The 20,717-nt window shown below is 46.0% G+C and overlaps 1 protein-coding gene across 1 annotated transcript; it reads right to left on the reverse strand.

The window, feature by feature from the left end:
* Positions 1 to 563: 563 nt before the first annotated feature.
* THOC7 (THO complex subunit 7) lies at positions 564 to 20,323 on the reverse strand. The gene is given in 9 exon segments (XM_078853540.1): positions 564 to 967; positions 3,076 to 3,145; positions 3,292 to 3,358; positions 13,410 to 13,467; positions 13,923 to 14,009; positions 14,386 to 14,513; positions 17,531 to 17,624; positions 17,627 to 17,644; positions 19,984 to 20,323. Coding segments are annotated over 9 exon segments (609 nt in total). The 5' UTR covers positions 20,003 to 20,323; the 3' UTR covers positions 564 to 899.
* Positions 20,324 to 20,717: the final 394 nt, after the last annotated feature.

The following is a 20,717-nucleotide window of genomic DNA, read 5'->3' on the forward strand; positions in this document are numbered from 1 at the left end:
CTGCGCACTAAAAGGTCCCCAGTGTGCTTTGATCTACTTCCATTTCAAAGTCGAGCAGATCAAAGTGCACCAGGGACCTTTTAATTGTGTGGTAGCAGGGTCCATGTGGCCCGTTAGAGCATGACAGGCTGTCTGTTTACACTCCCGCTCGCTGCACAGTAAACTGCTGAATAGACACACCTTAAGATGTTAGTGATTTAAAGCTGTTGGTGCGCCAACTTTCATATACTAATGTGAGAGGATTCTTAAAAGTTTATAGTGTATTTGAAACGAAGGAGTAATTACTAACTTTCATTGGCGGGTTCTAAAATATACTACACATAGCTGCTACCCTGGAAGACTACAAGTAAACCATTTGGTCCACACTTAGATTCCAAACCTGCATCTGGGTCCACTCGTGTGTATGCCTGCATATGGGTAGAGGCTACCGGCATGACTGTGACTGCATGCAGGCACAGGAATATTGACTGGTAAGTTCAATGCAAGATCAGGGCCTTAATACTTTACTGCTAAATCTAGGTCTTTAGCCTTAAAAAGAAAAGAAAAGGAAAAAAAAGAGAAAATTATTTGTAAACACGTTTTATTGCCAACATTGTGTTATCATTTTAGCTGATTACTGTACAGAAACGTTTCACACTCTGCAACTTAAAAGCCTAAAATATTTTCCTAGTTCACAAAATATAACGCTTTTTGTATTAAACCAAATACAGTGCCTGTCCACGCTTTGTCTATGAAGGCTTTTTACAGATCAGTAACTGTTTTACTGTAGCACTAACAAAACAAGTATTTTTGTATTAAAAAAATAGAAGTCATACAAATTCACAGAAGTGGCAGCAAGGTTTTATTTCTTAAAGAAAGTTCAAGAGCTGTGGAAATTCTTGGGTATGTCCAAAATCGGTCTACTGTTTAGTCTCTGCTTCCATGTGAGTTTCTTGGGATTCCTCTGCTTCTGAAAGTTTTTCATCATCTGAAATTTAGATTGTGTCTGTTAATCAAACATGCTCAGATTAGACTTGATATTTTTATATAAACTGTACTGGAGAATGTGATCCCAGTTAAAAATGTTTTGTGTTAGTGGGCTTAGATCTGTGGTTTAGCACTGCATTATACAAAATATTAAGTAACTAAGACTGTGACACAAAAAAGGGAAAACACTAATTCAAAGCTAAGGCTGACATTTGCCCCGTTTCAGCTACTACAGCAATTAGTGTGTGTGTATCTGTATATGTAAAATCCTGTAATATCAATGCACCAAGTTTAAGTATTAGCTTCTATTAGTAACGTCCTTGCTTATTGGTGGCTTCTCACATTCTGAACTCTTTTACCATAGCACTACTAATACCTGACTCATTTAATGCTTTTCATCTGCACCTCTGCTGTGAAATTTATTAAAAACTTCCATGATAAAATGGTAGCCTTAGTTATACCAGATATGTTCCCGTCTTTCCAAGACTGAATGTCTTGTTTGGAATAGGTTTCAGAGGAACAGCCGTGTTAGTCTGTATTCGCAAAAAGAAAAGGAGGACTTGTGGCACCTTAGAGACTAACCAATTTATTTGAGCATGAGCTTTCGTGAGCTACAGCTCACTTCATCAGATGTTTACCGTGGAAACTGCAGCAGACTTTATATACACACAGAAATCATGAAACAATACCTCCTCCCACCCCACTGTCCTGCTGGTAATAGCTTATCTAAAGTGATCAACAGGTGGGCCATTTCCAGCACAAATCCAGGTTTTCTCACCCTTCACCCCCCCACACAAATTCACTCTCCTGCTGGTGCTAGCCCATCCAAAGTGACAACTCTTTACATAATCAAGTCGGGCTATTTCCTGCATAGATCAAGGTTTTCTCACATCCCCCCCACCCCCATACACACACAAACTCACTCTCCTGCTGGTAATAGCTCATCTAAACTAAATGGTCAGTTTAGATGAGCTATTACCAGCAGGAGAGTGAGTTTGTGTGTGTATGGGGGTGGGGGGGATGTGAGAAAACCTTGATCTATGCAGGAAATAGCCCGACTTGATTATGTAAAGAGTTGTCACTTTGGATGGGCTAGCACCAGCAGGAGAGTGAATTTGTGTGGGGGGGTGAAGGGTGAGAAAACCTGGATTTGTGCTGGAAATGGCCCACCTGTTGATCACTTTAGATAAGCTATTACCAGCAGGACAGTGGGGTGGGAGGAGGTATTGTTTCATGATTTCTGTGTGTATATAAAGTCTGCTGCAGTTTCCACGGTAAACATCTGATGAAGTGAGCTGTAGCTCACGAAAGCTCATGCTCAAATAAATTGGTTAGTCTCTAAGGTGCCACAAGTCCTCCTTTTCTTTTTGTTTGGAATAGGTATAGATCTGGCTTTAGAGTATACTATATGAAGATTATATCAGAAAGAACTGTCTAGTGGTTAGGGTGCTGGCATGGGAGTCAGGAGACCCACATTCAATTTCCTTCTCTGCCACAGACTTCCTGCATGTCCTTGGAAAAGTCACTCAGTCGCTCTGGACCTTGGTTCCCTATTAATTTACCTATGTCACAGGGGTGTTGTGAGCATAAATACACTAAAGATTGAGATGTCCACCACTACAGAAATGGGAGCCATATCAGTAACCTAGATACAGAGACCATTTTTGGTTAGTTCAACAAATATTTATGAACATATTTTTATATTGTGGCTCTGAAGGGTAACAGCTATGTCGCTATTTTTACAATCACATTTCAAAGGAGTTTATTAAAAACGATGAAAGATTTATAAGGAGTTTGTTAGCTGCAGATAGGTTTGACCCTACTCTACTCCATCATAGCTGGCTCCTAGAATAATGTTTGAGAGGACTTTTTTTTTTATTTTAAATATTCTCTGACTTAAGTAGTGCTGAATGCAGTAGTTTAATATAGGAAATACAGATACAACTATAATTTAAATAATTTCAATGCATTACTTTGTATAAGCTAATTGGAAAAAAGACATTCTGCTCCCCTTACTCATGGAAATAGCCTCACTGGCTGTAACAGAACTAGTCAGGAGTAAGCTGAGGAGGATTTGGCCCCATATATTTTCATTTAGGAACGACTTACTTTCCAAAGTTTGCTGAAGTTCATGGATGGTACTCAGAAGCACATGGAACTGCTTTCGTCTCAACTCCAGCTAGAATGACAAAGAACACAATCCACCAACTAAAGTATGGCCAATTAAGTGAGTATATACATGAACTATGAAACTTTCAGTAGATTTCTCATAATTATGTTCATATGAATATAAATATAAATACCAAAATAAAAGAATACCCCTACCTTATCTTCAACATTTTCTTTAATGTGAGAAAGATGTTGAAGTTCTTTTCCCAAAGCTTCTAGCTGCCTGCAAATAAATTCCAACAACTGTCATAGTACAAACAGTGAGGTAACGAATTACACACACTTTCTGTGAATTATTAAAAATAACTGAATCGTTCTCTATGGCTTTGCTAAAATACTAGATTGCCTGATTAAAAATGCCTGGAAATGGGAGAAACAAATTCCGCAAGATACCCCTGATATTTTCACATGAATGCACTACTTCATCAACTCCTGTGTCTTACAAGACCACTAACAGAAGGGCACAGTGGAGCATATAAAAAATAACCATATAGGAACACAAGAACTGGATCAGCCCAACAGCCCATCTAGTTCAGTATCCCATCTCTGATAGTAGCTGGAACCAGATGCTTTAGGAGATAGCATAAGAACCGTGCAATAGGCATATGTGGAATAATCTGCCACCCCCTGCCATTAGGTCTCACCCCACTCTCTAGCAGTTAGAAATTGGCTTAAGCCCCAAAGCACAAGGTTTAATATTCCTTGCAAAAAAATGGTGACACCATTAATTATAACTCTGGATATTCTTAATCCATATACTTTTTTTTAATCTTGTTAAATTCTTGGCCTCAGTGACTTCTTGTAGCAATGAGTGCCACAGCTTAAGAAGTGTGAAAAAGTATTTCCTTTTGTTGATTTTGAATTTCCTACCTCTTAAAGTGCCCCCCTATTCTTGCACTATATGGGAGAATAGAAGCTCCTGCTCTACCTTCTCTATAACACTCATTATTTTATGTACTTTTGTAATGTCCCCTCAGATACATCTCCTTTCAAAGGCAAGCAATCCCAGCCTCTTCAACCACTTTTCACTGGAGAGTTTTTACAGGCCTTTGGTCATGTTTGTCACTCTTCTCTGAACCTCTTTCAGTTCTATGATATTCTTTTTGAGATCAGGTGACCAGTATTGCTAGGAGAGTGCACCACTGACTAATACAAAGGCAGGATAATGTTTTCAGTATTTATCTCCATCTCATTCCTTATGCTTCCTAACATTTTGTTTTCTCTGACAGCAGTTGGTCTCCATTAGGCAGTGTACAGTGATGTCCCAGGTCCCTTTCCTGGGTTGATGCAGTTAATTTAGAACCCCATAAGAGGTAAGTAGTTTACATTTTTTTCCCTTTCAATTGCCTTTATCAACATTGAATTTTATCTGCCATCATGTTGCTCATTCACCTAGCTTGTTTAGGTCTTTTTCAAGTTCCTCATGGTCTTCTCCGGTCCTGACTATCTTGAATAACTTTGTCATCTGCACATTTTGTTACCTCTCTACTCACCCTCCCCCACTTTCCAGGTATATTAAATACTGGACCTAGTCCAGCCCTGGGAGACCCCCGCTGTTAACCTTTTGCCATGATAAAAGCTGACCATTTAATCCTACTCTTTGTTTTCTCTCTGACAGTTTTTGATTCGAGATAATACTTTTCTTCTCACCTATAAGTACTTAGCTTCTCTAGTAGCCTCTTGTGGGGGACCTTGTTGAAGGCCTTTTGCAAGTCTAATTAAATTGTCAACCGGTTCTTTTTTATTCTTTACAGGTCTATAATTACACAGATCATCCCTAGGGTCTTTAAAATATGGGTACAACATTTGCCACTTTGCAATACTTTGGAACATTAGCTTTTTTAATGAGAGATTTACAAATTTTTGTTAGCTTAGGTATGAAATAGCTGAGCTGCTTCGTCTAAACTCTTGGATATATACCATCGACGTAGTGACTTACTGCATTTTAAATTATTTATTTGCTCCACTACCCCTCTTCCACCACATCAAATCTATGACAGTAACTCATCTTTACCACCAGGAAATATCAGGTCTGGGGCAGAAATTTACCCAACACTGTCTGTGGTGAAGACTGATAGAAAGAAGTCAATTATCTGCTCACCAATGTCTTCATTTTCCTTAATTGCTCCTTTTAGCCCACTGATTCTTTTGCAGGCTTCCTGTTTCCACTATACTGTTGTTTTACCCAGTGAGCTATTTACTCTTCAGACTCCTCTTTGGTCCCTCTAATTTCCTTCTTTTTTAGTGCCTGCTGTAATTCACGCTCCTGTTTTATTATTAGCAGTATTATCATGGTGCCTCAGAGCCCCAGGCACTGTTGGTTTCATTAGGGTTAGATTTTCCGGATTTTGAAGGCTACCTCCTTGACTTGAACAGCCTCTTGAACTTTACCATTCAGCCACAATGGTTTACACCTTGCATTCCCAGTTTCCTTTTTGTTCAGCAGTACATGACTTGAGACTTACAATTTTTCTAAGCTGCATCCAAATTACGTCTAGGGATTTTTACTTCCTTTACTTTTCACTCTAGGGCCTTTTTGACTTACCTCCTCTCTCTATTGAAATCTCCTTTTCTAAAGTTTAGTGTCACTTTTTAGTAGTCTACCTGTGCTTTGGATGTAGAATCTAATTATATTGTGGTCACCGTTACTTAGCTCACTTACTGTCACTTCTTGAATTAACTCGTGTGTGCTTATGCCCAGTTTAGCTGACTTAACAAACAATATGGATTTTAATATGGCTAAATGTAAGTATATACATCTAGGAACAAGAATGTAGGCCAAAGTTACAGGATGGGGGACTCTAGCCTTGGAAGCAGTGCATCCGAAAAAGATTTGGACGTTATGATGGATGCTTAGCTGAACATGAAGTCCCAGTTTGACTCTGAGGTCAAAAGAGCAAATGTGATCCTAGGATACATAATCTCTCTACTCCTACTTGAGATTTCCCTGTTTGTTACCTCTATATTTGGCATTGTTGTGACCACTGGTGGAATACTGTGTCCAGTTGTGGTGCTTTCAATTCAAGAAGGATGTAGATAAATTGGAGCGGTTTCAGAGAAGAGCCATGAGAATGATTACAGGATTAGAAAACATGCCCTAGAGTGATGAGGTCTTTGAGTCTATGTAGCTTAAAGAGAAGTTTAAGGGATGACTTACTTACAGACTATAGGTACGTACATAGGTAACAAGTATTTAATAGCAGGCTCTTCAATTTAACAGAGAAAGGTGTAACACAATCCAATGGCTGGAAATGAAAGCTAGACAATTCAGATTGGAAAAGGCATAAATTAATAGTGAGAATAATTAACTACTGGAACAACACCCCAAGGGTCGTGGTGGATTCTCCATCACCGACAATTTTTAAATCAAGTCTGGATGTTTTTCTAAAAGGTACTCTAGGAATTATTTTGGGGAAGTTCTATGGACCATGTTATAGCCGGGGGCAGGCTAGAGGATTGCAGGTCTCTTCCACTCTTCAAATCTATGACGATTAAGTCAAAAATAGTCTCTCCTCTTGCCTGCTCTAGTATTTGGAACAGCTAGTTCTAATACCATACTGTCAATAAATTATTTTTCTAGACTTTTTTGTTCCATTGTGCCATATGACCTGTGTATGACAATAAACCAGGACCTTTTTCCTGACCAATTTTTCTCCAGCTTCTGCAGTGATTAAGAGTACCAAGAAAACAGTTATGTTTCATTAGCTGAGAGCCTTTCATACAAGAAGTCTCCTGATTTAAGATTGGTGGTTCTCGGCTTGTAGTATTTGGCTTTGTAGCAATTTCTATAAGCATCCTTCAGAAACAAGAGAGCAAATAGGCAGCAGGTTTAAAACAAACAAAAGGAAATATTTTTTCACACAATGCACAGTCAAACTGTGGAACTCCTTGCCAGAGGATGTTGTGAAGGCCAAGACTATAACAGGGTTCAAAAAAGAACTAGATAAGTTCATGGAGGATAGGTCCGTCAGTGGCTATTAGCCAGGATGGGCACGGATGGTGTCCCTAGCCTCTGTTTGCCAGAAGCTGGGAATGAGTGACAGGGGATGGATCACTTGATGATTACCTGTTCTGTTCATTCCCTCTGAAGCACCTAGCATTGGCCACTGTTGGAAGACAGGATACTGGTCTGATCTTTGGTCTGATCCAGTATGGCTGTTCTTATGCAATATGATCTTGGTGGTTAGGGCACTGGACTGGGATTTAGGAGACCTTGGTTCAATTCTTACCATGTTCTTACTATATTAACTTGAGCAAGTCATTCAGTCTCTATGTCCCAGTTCCCCACCTGTATAATTGAGATACTAATCCTCTCTCATAGCCCTAGTCTGTCTCTCTTGTTTAGAGCATACATTGTTCAGAGCAGGGACTCTCTCTTCCGGTGTATTTGTACAGGGTGTAATACATAATAAGATGGCTACCCCATAGTAAGGCCTCTATGTATTCCTGTAATACAAATAATAGGAAGAGGAAATGAAGTAAAGGAAAGGGCAGAAAATCAAACTTGATCAATACTATTGCTGCTATCTATGGATTTGCTAAGGACACTTGTGCTCAGATGAGCGACGTGTAATGTAAATAGAGTGGCTTCCTTCCAAGAAATATACATGACCTTTTAACTGTTCCAGCTGATTTATTTGAAAAACTAAAGCCACTTTTGACATCTACACATTATGAGCTTTCTATTGATGAGTGGCACATAACTGGTTAAATAGGAAATTTGTATGCTGCAGATTTTAAACGAAATGTTCTCACTAGCTCAAAAACATTATTCTAGTAGTTGTATTTTCTGAAGTCAGACAATTATAGATCTTCCATTTGATATAGAAAATCATGGAACATGGAATGACAGCTTCCCTTTGTAATTTAAAGACAGGTGGCCAGAGCAAATCAAATATGTAAGTATAAGTAATATTCAAGTGAGAACACTAAACTATAGTGTTCCCACCCTGCGACTGTCATCATTAATCAAGTTCAGAGGAGCAAAAATGTAGTTGAAGACAGTGCTACAACATTTGAGATTGTGAAGTCAAAACTGATCCTCCTCCTTGATCAGTACTAAGTATCCAATTTTACAGATTTTGGTCCACATTCAGCAATCACATAACCAGTGGTGTAAGTTACAGGTAGGGTAAGTTGGACAGCTAGAAGGTGTAAATTGCCTGATTGGGAAATAACTAGCGGTGCAAGATAGTAATTTATAAACTGAGCAGGTGGGGCCATTGTAGGAAAAGGCGCTAACAGGATCACTCCATGCATCTCCATATTGGAAGAGAAGATTGAAGGTCTGGAGCAACAGATAACAACCCTGCGTTGCATACGAGAAACGGAGGATTTCCTGGACAAAACTCAGGATAGGCTTCTAAGGGCACAAAGCTCTACAGATATAGAGCAGGTTGCACAGAGGAGCCAAGAGGCCAGTGAAGAAGCTTGGCAACATGTGATCTCCAGAAGAGGTAAGCGGAATGTCCGGGTTCCAGTAACACAGACACAGGTAACTAACCGCTTTCATGTTCTCTCCACAGGTATCGTTGCAGAGAGTGGACCAGATGATATGTCTGGGGCGAGAAAGCAGAAGGAGACTCCGCTGGTTGGAAGGCATGAGATGCTATGTCCTGAGGTTGGGAGTTCCACGACCACCACTCCCAAGAGGAGAAGGCGGGTGGTGGTGGTCGGGGACTCTCTCCTCCGGGGGACTGAGTCATCTATCTGCCGCCCTGACCGGGAAAACCGAGAAGTCTGCTGCTTGCCAGGGGCTAAGATTCGCGATGTGACGGAGAGACTGCCGAGACTCATCAAGCCCTCGGATCGCTACCCCTTCCTGCTTCTCCACGTGGGCACCAATGATACTGCCAAGAATGACCTTGAGCGGATCACTGCGGACTATGTGGCTCTAGGAAGAAGGATAAAGGAGTTGGAGGCGCAAGTGGTGTTCTCGTCCATCCTCCCCGTGGAAGGAAAAGGCCTAGGTAGGGAGCGTCGAATCGTGGAAGTCAACGAATGGCTACGCAGGTGGTGTCGGAGAGAAGGCTTTGGTTTCTTTGACCATGGGATGGTGTTCCATGAAGGAGGAGTGCTGGGCAGAGACGGGCTCCATCTTACGAAGAGAGGGAAGAGCATCTTTGCCAGCAGGCTGGCTAACCTAGTGAGGAGGGCTTTAAACTAGGTTCACCGGGGGAAGGAGACCAAAGCCCTGAGGTAAGTGGGAAAGCGGGATACCGGGAGGAAGCACAGGCAGGAATGTCTGTGAGGGGAAGGCTCCTGCCTCATACTGGGAATGAGGGGCGATCAACAGGTTATCTCAAGTGCTTATATACAAATGCACAAAGCCTTGGAAACAAGCAGGGAGAACTGGAGGTCCTGGTGATGTCAAGGAACTATGACGTGATCGGAATAACAGAGACTTGGTGGGATAACTCACATGTCTGGAGTACTGTCATGGATGGTTATAAACTGTTCAGGAAGGACAGGCAGGGCAGAAAAGGTGGGGGAGTAGCCCTGTATGTAAGGGAGCAGTATGACTGCTCAAAGCTCCGGTACGAAACTGCAGAAAAACCTGAGTGTCTCTGGATTAAGTTTAGAAGTGTGTGCAACAAGAGTGATGTAGTGGTGGGAGTCTGCTATAGACCACCGGACCAGGGGGATGAGGTAGATGAGGCTTTCTTCCGGCAGCTCACGGAAGCTACTAGATCGCATGCCCTGATTCTCATGGGTGACTTTAATTTTCCTGATATCTGCTGGGAGAGCAATACAGCGGCGCATAGACAATCCAGGAAGTTTTTGGAAAGCGTAGGGGACAATTTCCTGGTGCAAGTGCTAGAGGAGCCAACTAGGGGGGGCGCTTTTCTTGACCTGCTGCTCACAAACCGGGTAGAATTAGCGGGGGAAGCAAAAGTGGATGGGAATCTGGGAGGCAGTGACCATGAGTTGGTTGAGTTCAGGATCCTGACGCAGGGAAGAAAGGTAAGCAGCAGGATACGGACCCTGGACTTCAGGAAAGCAGACTTCGACTCCCTCAGGGAACGGATGGCCAGGATCCCCTGGGGGACTAACTTGAAGGGGAAAGGAGTCCAGGAGAGCTGGCTGTATTTCAAGGAATCCCTGTTGAGGTTACAGGGACAAACCATCCCGATGTGTCGAAAGAATAGTAAATATGGCAGGCGACCAGCTTGGCTTAATGGTGAAATCCTAGCGGATCTTAAACATAAAAAGAAGCTTACAAAGAGTGGAAGGTAGGACATATGACCAGGGAAGAGTATAAAAATATTGCTCGGGCATGTAGGAATGATATCAGGAGGGCCAAATCGCACCTGGAGCTGCAGCTAGCCAGAGATGTCAAGAGTAACAAGAAGGGTTTCTTCAGGTATGTTGGCAACAAGAAGAAAGCCAAGGAATGTGTGGGCCCCTTACTGAATGAGGGAGGCAACCTAGTGACAGAGGATGTGGAAAAAGCTAATGTACTCAATGCTTTTTTCGCCTCTGTTTTCACTAACAAGGTCAGCTCCCAGACTGCTGCGCTGGGCATCACAAAATGGGGAAGAGATGGCCAGCCCTCTGTGGAGATAGAGGTGGTTAGGGACTATTTAGAAAAGCTGGACGTGCACAAGTCCATGGGGCCGGATGAGTTGCATCCGAGAGTGCTGAAGGAATTGGCGGCTGTGATTGCAGAGCCATTGGCCATTATCTTTGAAAACTCGTGGCGAACCGGGGAAGTCCCGGATGACTGGAAAAAGGCTAATGTAGTGCCAATCTTTAAAAAAGGGAAGAAGGAGGATCCTGGGAACTACAGGCCAGTCAGCCTCACTTCAGTCCCTGGAAAAATCATGGAGCAGGTCCTCAAAGAATCAATCCTGAAGCACTTGCATGAGAGGAAAGTGATCAGGAATAGCCAGCATGGATTCACCAAGAGAAGGTCATGCCTGACTAATCTAATTGCCTTTTATGATGAGATTACTGGTTCTGTGGATGAAGGGAAAGCAGTGGATGTATTGTTTCTTGACTTTAGCAAAGCTTTTGACACGGTCTCCCACAGTATTCTTGTCAGCAAGTTAAGGAAGTATGGGCTGGATGAATGCACTACAAGGTGGGTAGAAAGCTGGCTAGATTGTCGGGCTCAACGGGTAGTGATCAATGGCTCCATATCTAGTTGGCAGCCGGTATCAAGTGGAGTACCCCAAGGGTCGGTCCTGGGGCCGGTTTTGTTCAATATCTTCATAAATGATCTGGAGGATGGTGTGGATTGCACTCTCAGCAAATTTGCGGATGATACTAAACTGGGAGGAGTGGTAGATACGCTGGAGGGGAGGGATAGGATACAGAAAGACCTAGACAAATTGGAGGATTGGGCCAAAAGAAATCTGATGAGGTTCAATAAGGATAAGTGCAGGGTCCTGCACTTAGGACGGAAGAACCCAATGCACAGCTACAGACTAGGGACCGAATGGCTAGGCAGCAGTTCTGCGGAAAAGGACCTAGGGGTGACAGTGGACGAGAAGCTGGATATGAGTCAGCAGTGTGCCCTTGTTGCCAAGAAGGCCAATGGCATTTTGGGATGTATAAGTAGGGGCATAGCGAGCAGATCGAGGGACGTGATCGTTCCCCTCTATTCGACATTGGTGAGGCCTCATCTGGAGTACTGTGTCCAGTTTTGGGCCCCACACTTCAAGAAGGATGTGGATAAATTGGAGAGAGTCCAGTGAAGGGCAACAAAAATGATTAGGGGACTGGAACACATGAGTTATGAGGAGAGGCTGAGGGAGCTGGGATTGTTTAGCCTGCAGAAGAGAAGAATGAGGGGGGATTTGATAGCTGCTTTCAACTACCTGAAAGGGGGTTCCAAAGAGGATGGCTCTAGACTGTTCTCAATGGTAGCAGATGACAGAACGAGGAGTAATGGTCTCAAGTTGCAGTGGGGAAGGTTTAGATTGGATATTAGGAAAAACTTTTTCACTAAGAGGGTGGTGAAACACTGGAATGCGTTACCTAGGGAGGTGGTAGAATCTCCTTCCTTAGAGGTTTTTAAGGTAAGGCTTGACAAAGCCCTGGCTGGGATGATTTAACTGGGAATTGGTCCTGCTTTGAGCAGGGGGTTGGACTAAATGACCTTCTGGGGTCCCTTCCAACCCTGATATTCTATGATTCTATGATCTGAAGAAGTGTTTTTTTACCCATGAAAGCTTATGCCCAAATAAATCTGTTGGTCTCTAAGGTGCCACCAGACTCCTCGTTGTTTTTGAGGATACAGACTAACACAGCTACCCCTCTGATACTAGGAAGATGTAAAACAAAGTAGCAGGGGCTTTCCTGCTACTTATTTATTGCATGCCTTTTGCATGTATGTTACATGTTCTGCACAACTACTGAATTCCAAACTTGTGACAGTCACATTACTTTGCCATTACACCTCTTTTTCTGATCAACCTGTCCCCAGTGAGTTTGGCCCGAGACTTCACCAGCCTGTAGATCTGAGTTTCACCCATTAAGTATAATATATGAATAACATTTCAAATACAAAATAATAGCAATACTTTTGAACAGAAATGCATGGAGGTTAATTAAAATATTAAGGAATAAACGTGTTAAAAGAAAATCACCACATACCAAACTTTAAACACAGACACATTGCAGCAAATGAAGAAAATGGTGTACGAAAACCTCCACCAGAAGTAGTATAAAAAACTTAACTTTTAAATGTTTGTTATAAAATCAAGTGAACATCATTTTAACGAAGAGACACTATTTTCTAAGCAATGAGCGTTAACTGGGATATTTAATGAACAGTACTGAATTAGCTTACAATTATCTCACCCTCAATATTAAACAAACGATCTAAGGTCCATTAGAATAGGTATGGTGTGCAAAGTTTGGACAAGTGCAGATTACAAATGAAAAAATGACTAAAGGGTTTTTTGCATACACAGCAACTGTGCAAAAACCTGTGTAGCCAGAACGTTTTCCATAGCAATTAACAATATAGAAAGAATCTCCATAAATGGTTAAGTCTAGTTCTGCTGCTCATAACACTTATGAGATGTAAAAGTAAGTTTGTTTCCAAAACACAGAACAAATTACATTACTTGGTTTCATGTTGCAAGAATAGAAGCAGGTCATGAATGAGCAAAAATATTTTGCAGAGTAGGTTAATTAATAAACTAAACCTCTACAATATGTAGTAACTAATTTAAATGCTGAAGATCCAAAATAAGATGAATGATTTATGTTAAGTGATGGAACAGCTGTTGGCTTATGTTCATTTCAGTCAGCTCTATACTTACTTTAATGTTTCATGCCTGTCTGGATGGTGCTGTATTACTTTAGCCAATGCATCATATTCTGAAAAGGAAAAAAAGCAAACTTTTAAATTCTTCTGGGTAAGGATTTCTAAAGCGTGATCCAGTCAATAGGACTACTCATAGTGGAAAGCACCATGCTCGGGATTAAGTGTTTGTAGGGTTGGGCCCATAAGACAATGGTAGGTAGTTTATCGAATCTAGTAATTTTTCACTACTGTGCAGACCAGGGGTCTCAAACTCAAATGACCACAAGGGCCACATGAGTAGTAGTATATTGGCCAGAGGGCCGCACCACTAACCACCACCCGCCCCAGCTGCCCTGCCTCACTCCACCTCTTCCCACCCATTCCAACCCCTTCACTGAAATTGGACAATGAGCAAAACTGACAAATCTAAAACCAAAAGTTGTAAGTATTAATAAAAGACCTTTTAGATTTTGAAATAGTTAGGCAACTTTAGGTACAGGCATTTGCTCCACCTAAAGTAAAACCTTACCTTGGCGATTTTTTCGGATTCTTTTTGCTTGCAGGATCTGCTTTTTGCATTCAGCTATTTTCTCATGTGCTGCGGCTATACTATTTTCTTTACAAAAAAACCCCAAAACAAAACAAATTAATAAAAATCCCCAAAGGTAAGCGGTACAGTATTTGATTCAAAAGTACTCAAGTGTCAATAAGCCAATTTTCTAAACTACAGTATCACAGAAGGCAACTGACTTCAAACCTATGGCCTCCACGGGAAATGCTTATTCCCTTGTGCATTTTGAATTTGTATTTTAAATACTAGCAGGATGCTCAAAGCCTGTGCATGGGTGTTTTTCATTAAAAATTGAAATACATATATTTGCAGAAACAGTAGACAAATTATGCTAAATCTTTGCCAGAAATTGTCTCGAATTTTAACACTGGACTGCCTTACAGATGTTACGACAATACTCAGTAAGTTTAGTTCTCTTTACCTATGTCTTTGTAGATTTTTTCATAGTTCTCCATTTCTCTGAGGTTCATATCATAGACAAGCAGAGTTTTTCCCATTGAAAATTCACATTGTGATAAAGTGCTCAGCATGCGTTGGTACTGGCTGTAGCTAAAGGTGGACAAGTTGTTATTAAGCAGTTAAACATTTCCATGAAAATTTTTTTATTTACTATTACAATGCCATGAAAGACCAAATATCTCATGAAATATAACAGCAATTGAAGAAATGTAATATTCCAAACATTTAATGTATAATTCTTGAAAATTTAATTATACATATACCATAGTGGTTAACTAAAGCATTACATTTTTCAGTTTATTTTCAAGAGGCCAAATGGGCATTAACATAATAGACACAATCCATGGGTGAATCTAAGTGTCTCATTAGAGAAGACTGCTTATCCACTGAGATTAGTATTTAATATTTATATTACAGTAATATTCAGAGGTCCTACTTGGATTAGAGTTCCATGGTGCTCCTCCTATAAACATGCATATGAGGACAGGATTTCTGCCCCAAAGAGCTTATATCTCTTTGTAGAAAGCAGATACATAATTTTATAGGGGAATTTATATCTAATGATAGTATAACAATGGAATAGTACAGAAATATTTATTGTAAAGCAAGTTCCTTGCTTCACTGACTCCTGCTTTCCATCACAGCTATCAGATGCTTATTTTGGTAAGTGGAAGATGCAGGTTTATTTAAAGTGCGTCACATTTTCACATAGGATTCCTTTGTTGTGTTTGCAGACCTCTAGCATAAATGCAATTCTTCACAAGTCAGACCACTGAAGTTCTATGGAGATGTTCTCCAATGGTTAATGATTTAATTTAAAACTTGTGTCTACTTTGAATAGATTTGATTTGCAATATGGATTACTTTGTCAATTCTATTTTACAAAGCCTTGCCCTGAACACTCTTTCTGGGGAATGCTCATACAGTCATACAAAAGACAACTTCCTCCAAGCATCTAGTTTTATAGTGTTCTCTCTAATAAAGCCCTCCCCTTCATTTTGAATGGAGTTAATTTAATGGGCTTTTTCTTTGACATATATTTTTTACAGAGGAACAAAAGCACCAGACTGTCTTCTCCAGGACACACCTTTTAGTTATCCTCTACAACAGCTGTCGGTTGCTGTAAAACCAGTTGCAGCAGCAGAAAGATTATAACAGTATTGAGCTTCTCTCAATAATGCTTAAGCAATGGCATAAATTCAATATTACCAACCCAAAACATTAAAAAAAGCCAGGCCTTCAAAAAAAAATCATTCATTTAAATTATGAGATTTTTTTAAAAGGGATTTTTGTTTGCCTTCTGGTTTTTGAGTTCTTAAAGTACAAACTTTTCTCTACACCAATGAGGGCTAGATAGTTACTTAAAAAAAAATGAAAGTAGATATTCTCATCTAATCACTTGACTCCAAGATCTGGGGCTTTAAATAAAATACCAATATCACACAACTGGCAAAAAATGGCTACATGATGCTAATTATCTTAGCTATGTAATTGCTGCAGGGTTTAGATTGTAAAAAATGCATGGCCATATTTAAATGTAACAAAAATAGGGCTGTCAATTAAATAAAAAAAATAATTACAATAATTAAGTTGAATTTACAAATGTAGAATTATGTACAAAAATAACTACAATCAAAAATAAAACAATGTAAAACTTTAGAGCCTACAAGTCCACTTAGTTCTACTTCTTGTTCAGTCAATCGCTCACACAAAAAGTTTGTTTACATTTGCACGAGATAATGCTGCCCCTTCTTGTTTACAATGTCACCTGAAAATGAGAACAGGTGTTCATATGGCACTGTTGTAGCTGGCATCGCAAGATATTAATGTTCCAGATGAGCTAAAGATCCATATGTGCCTTCATGCTTCAACCAAAATTCTAGAGGACGTGTGTCCATGCTAATGAGGGGTTCTGCTTGATAACAAACCAAAGAAGTGTGGACCAATGCATGTTCACTTTCATCCTCTGAGTCAGATGCCACCAACAGAAGATTGATATTTGGTGGTTCAGGTTCAGGTTTGCCACATCGGAGCGTTGCTCTTTTAAGACTTCTGAAAGCATGTTCTACACTTCATTCCTCTCAGCTTTTGGAAGGCACTTCAAATTCTTAAATCTTGGGTCGAGTGCTGTAGCTATCTTCAGAAATCTCACATTGTTACCTTCTTTGCGTTTTGTCAAATCTGCAGTGAAAGTGTTCTTAAAATGAACAACATGTGCTGGGTCATCATCTGAGATGGCTATAACATGAAATATATGGCAGAATGTGGGAAAACAGAGCAGGAGATATACTATTCTCCTCCAAGGAGTTTAGTCATAAATTTAATTAAAAAAAAATGCGTTTAACGAGCGTCATCAGCATGGAAGCATGTTCTCTGGAATGGTGGCTGAAGCATGAAGCGGTATACAAACGTTTAGCATCTCTGGCATGTAAATACCTTGCAATGCCAGCCACAAAAGTGCCATGCGAACGCCTGTTCTCACTTTCAGGTGATGTAAATAAGAAGCCAGCAGCATTATCTCCCGTAAATGTAAACAAACTTGTTTGTCTTAATGATTGGCTGAACAAGAATCAGGACTGAGTGTACTTGTAGGCTCTAATGTTTTGCACTGTTTTGTTTTTGAGTGCAGGTACGTAACCAAAAAATAAAAAAAATCTACATTTGCAAGTTTCACTTTCACCATAAAGAGATTGCATTACGGTATTGTATGAGGTGAACTGAAAAATACTATTTTTTTGTTTATCATTTTTACAGTGCAAATATTTGTAATAAAAATAATATTTGTACACTTCGTATTCTGTTTTGTAACTGAAATCAATATATTTGAAAATGTAGAAAAACATCCAAAATATTTAATAAATGTTAATTGATATTCTATGGTTTAACAGTGCAATTAAAACTGCAATTAATCGCGATTACTTTTTAAAATCACGATTAATTTTTTGAGTTAATCGCATGAGTTAGCTGTGATTAATTGACAGGCCTAATACAAATATATATATTTTAGGATGCACTGCACGGTTTTTCAAAACAAAACAAGCTTTGGGATCTAAACTACTGGTATGGAGACAACATTGCTTTAAAGATGAAAACAGAGAATGAAATACCCCTCTTCTTGAGATCCAGAGTTGCAACTCTGAGATAGCGCGTTCACTAACAACTCTGAGATAGCGCGTCCAGCACCATCTCCATCAATTAAAGTCGTTTACGAATAACTTCATCTAAAGACAAAGAAGATCATTTTAAAAAAAACATGTCTAATGTTAACAGAAGAGTTCAAGTCATGGGTTTGATAGAGTCTGCTTCAAGTTATGATATATCCTGATTTGAATTATAGCCCTCCCATTACAGTGGGGGGGGGGGGCAGAGGTTCTGGAGCCCAGGGCTGTATGGGGGTGGGGGGGGCCTGGTCCGGGGGGAGGGTCAGGGAGCCCAGGGCTGTATGGGGAGGAGGCCTGGGTCGGGGGGGGGGGGGGAGAGTCAAGGGCCCAGGGCTCTATGGGGTGGGGGAGAGGCCTGGGTCTGAGGGGGGCGGCGGGGGGGAGGTGCTGAAGCCCAGGCCTGTATGGGGTGGGAGGGCCTGGGTCCGGGGGGGGAGGGTCAGGAGCCCACGGCTGTATGGGGTGTGGGGGCCTGGGGGCCTTGGTCAGGCGGGGGGGAGGGTCAGGAGCCCTGGGCTATATGGGGGTGCGTGCGTGGGGGGGGGGCTCGGTCTGACGGGGGGAGGGTCAGAGGGCCAGGGCTGTATGGGGATGGGGGGGGATGGGTCCAGCGGGGGGAGGGTCAGGAGCCCAGGGCTGTGTGGGTGTGAGGGGGGGGGGGGCTGGGTCCGGCGGGGGGAGGGTCAGGAGCCCAGGGCTGTGTGGGGGTGAGGGGGGGGGCTGGGTCCGGCGGGGGGAGGGGTCAGGAGCCCCGGGCTGGGGGGGGCGGTGAGGGGGGGGGGCTGGGTCCGGCGGGGGGGAGGGTCAGGAGCCCCGGGGCTGTGTGGGGGTGAGGGGGGGGCTGGGTCCGGCGGGGGGGAGGGTCAGGAGCCCGGGCTGTGTGGGGGTGAGGGGGGGGCTGGGTCCGGCAGGGGGGAGGGTCAGGAGCCCAGGGCTGGGGGGGGGCTGGGTCCGGCGGGGGGAGGGTCAGGAGCCCCGGGCTGGGGGGGTGGTGAGGGGGGGGCTGGGTCCGGCGGGGGGGAGGGTCAGGAGCCCAGGGCTGGGGGGGGGCTGGGTCCGGCGGGGGGGAGGGTCAGGAGCCCAGGCTGGGGGGGGCTGGGTCCGGCGGGGGGGAGGGTCAGGAGCCCAGGGCTGGGGGGGGGCTGGGTCGGCGGGGGGGAGGGTCAGGAGCCCAGGGCTGGGGGGGGCTGGGTCCGGCGGGGGGGGAGGGTCAGGAGCCCAGGGGCTGGGGGGGCTGGGTCCGGCGGGGGGGAGGGTCAGGAGCCAGGGCTGGGGGGGCGGTGAGGGGGGGGGCTGGGTGTCCGGCGGGGGGAAGGGTCAGGAGCCCAGGGCTGGGGGGGGCTGGGTCCGGCGGGGGGGAGGGTCAGGAGCCCCGGGCTGTGTGGGGGTGAGGGGGGGGCTGGGTCCGGCGGGGGGAAGGGTCAGGAGCCCCGGGCTGTGTGGGGGTGAGGGGGGGGCTGGGTCCGGCGGGGGGAGGGTCTGGAGCCCAGGGCTGGGGGGGCGGTGAGGGGGGGGCTGGGTCCGGCGGGGGGGAGGGTCAGGAGTCCCGGCTGTGTGGGGGTGAGGGGGGGGGCTGGGTCCGGCGGGGGGAGGGTCTGGAGCCCAGGGCTGGGGGGGCGGTGAGGGGGGGGCTGGGGTCCGGCGGGGGGGAGGGTCTGGAGCCCAGGCTGGGGGGGCGGTGAGGGGGGGGGCTGGGTCCGGCGGGGGGAGGGTCTGGAGCCCAGGGCTGGGGGGGGCGGTGAGGGGGGGGGCTGGGTCCGGCGGGGGGAGGGTCAGGAGCCCAGGGCTGGGGGGGGCGGTGAGGGGGGGGCTGGGTCCGGCGGGGGGGAGGGTCTGGAGCCCAGGGCTGGGGGGGCGGTGAGGGGGGGGGCTTGGGTCCGGCGGGGGGGAGGGTCAGGAGCCCCGGGCTGTGTGGGGGTGAGGGGGGGCTGGGTCCGGCGGGGGGGAGGGTCTGGAGCCCCGGGCTGTGTGGGGGGTGAGGGGGGGGCTGGGTCCGGCGGGGGGGAGGGGTCAGGAGCCCAGGGCTGGGGGGGGGCGGTGAGGGGGGGGGGCTGGGTCCGGCGGGGGGGGAGGGTCAGGAGCCCAGGGGATGGGGGGGGCGGTGAGGGGGGGGGGCTGGGTCCGGCGGGGGGAGGGTCTGGAGCCCAGGGCTTGGGGGGGGCGGTGAGGGGGGGGGGCTGGGTCCGGCGGGGGGAGGGTCTGGAGCCCCGGGGCTCTTGGGGTGTGGGCCGGGCCGGGCCGGGGGCCGCTCCACCCGGTGCATAAGGGGGAGGCCTGGGCCGGCTCCGGAGCCCCGGGCTGGACGCGAGGCGGAGGCCGGCCCGGCCCGGCCCGGCCCGGCCCGGGGAGGGGGGGTGCTCGCAGCCCCGGGCAGTCCAAGGCCGGGGCCGGGCTCTCACCGTCGGTCACGGCCCCCATGGCGGCGGCGGCGGCGGCGGCGGGCGCTGGAGCCGGCGGGGGCGGCAGCGAGTGAGGTCAGCTTCCCACAATGCAGCCGGGGGAAGCGGCAGCCATGGAGGCGGAGGCTGGGGCCTGAGCTGCTCCCTGCGGACCCGGGGCCCCGCTCTGCCGCGCCACCGGCCGGCGGGGGAGAGGGCGGGCGAGGCCTGCACCCCGCGCGGAACCGGCCGCCTCCTCGCCGCGGGCCGCCTCAGCAGGTGAGGGGCGGGCGCCAGGCTCCCCCCCCGGCTCGCCGGCCTGCTCCTGCCTCACCCCCCGCCGTCACCTTCCGCGGCCTGCGCCCGGTCCCCCGGCCCCGGCCCCTTCCTTCGCCCTCCCTGGCGCCGGCCCCCTCGCCCCCAGCCTGGGCGGCGTGTCCCGGGTGGCGCCCCCCCCCGGCATCGTGTCCCCCTCGCCGCCCCCCCCGGCATCGCGTCCCCCTCGCCGCCCCCCCCGGCATCGTGTCCCCTCGCCCATCCACTGCGTCCCCTCGCGCCCCCCCGCATCGTGTCCCCCTCGCCCCATCCCAACTGCGTCCCCTCGCCCCATCCCACTGCGTCCCCCTCGCCGCCCCCCCGGCATCGTCCCCCCTCGCCCCATCCCACTGCGTCCCCCTCGCCGCCCCCCCCGGCATCGTCCCCCTCGCCCCATCCACTGCGTCCCCCTCGCCGCCCCCTCGCCCCATCCCAGTGCG

The sequence above is a fragment of the Lepidochelys kempii genome, chromosome 7 (assembly GCF_965140285.1).
Source record: "Lepidochelys kempii isolate rLepKem1 chromosome 7, rLepKem1.hap1, whole genome shotgun sequence".
NCBI classification, from domain to species: Eukaryota; Metazoa; Chordata; order Testudines; family Cheloniidae; genus Lepidochelys; species Lepidochelys kempii.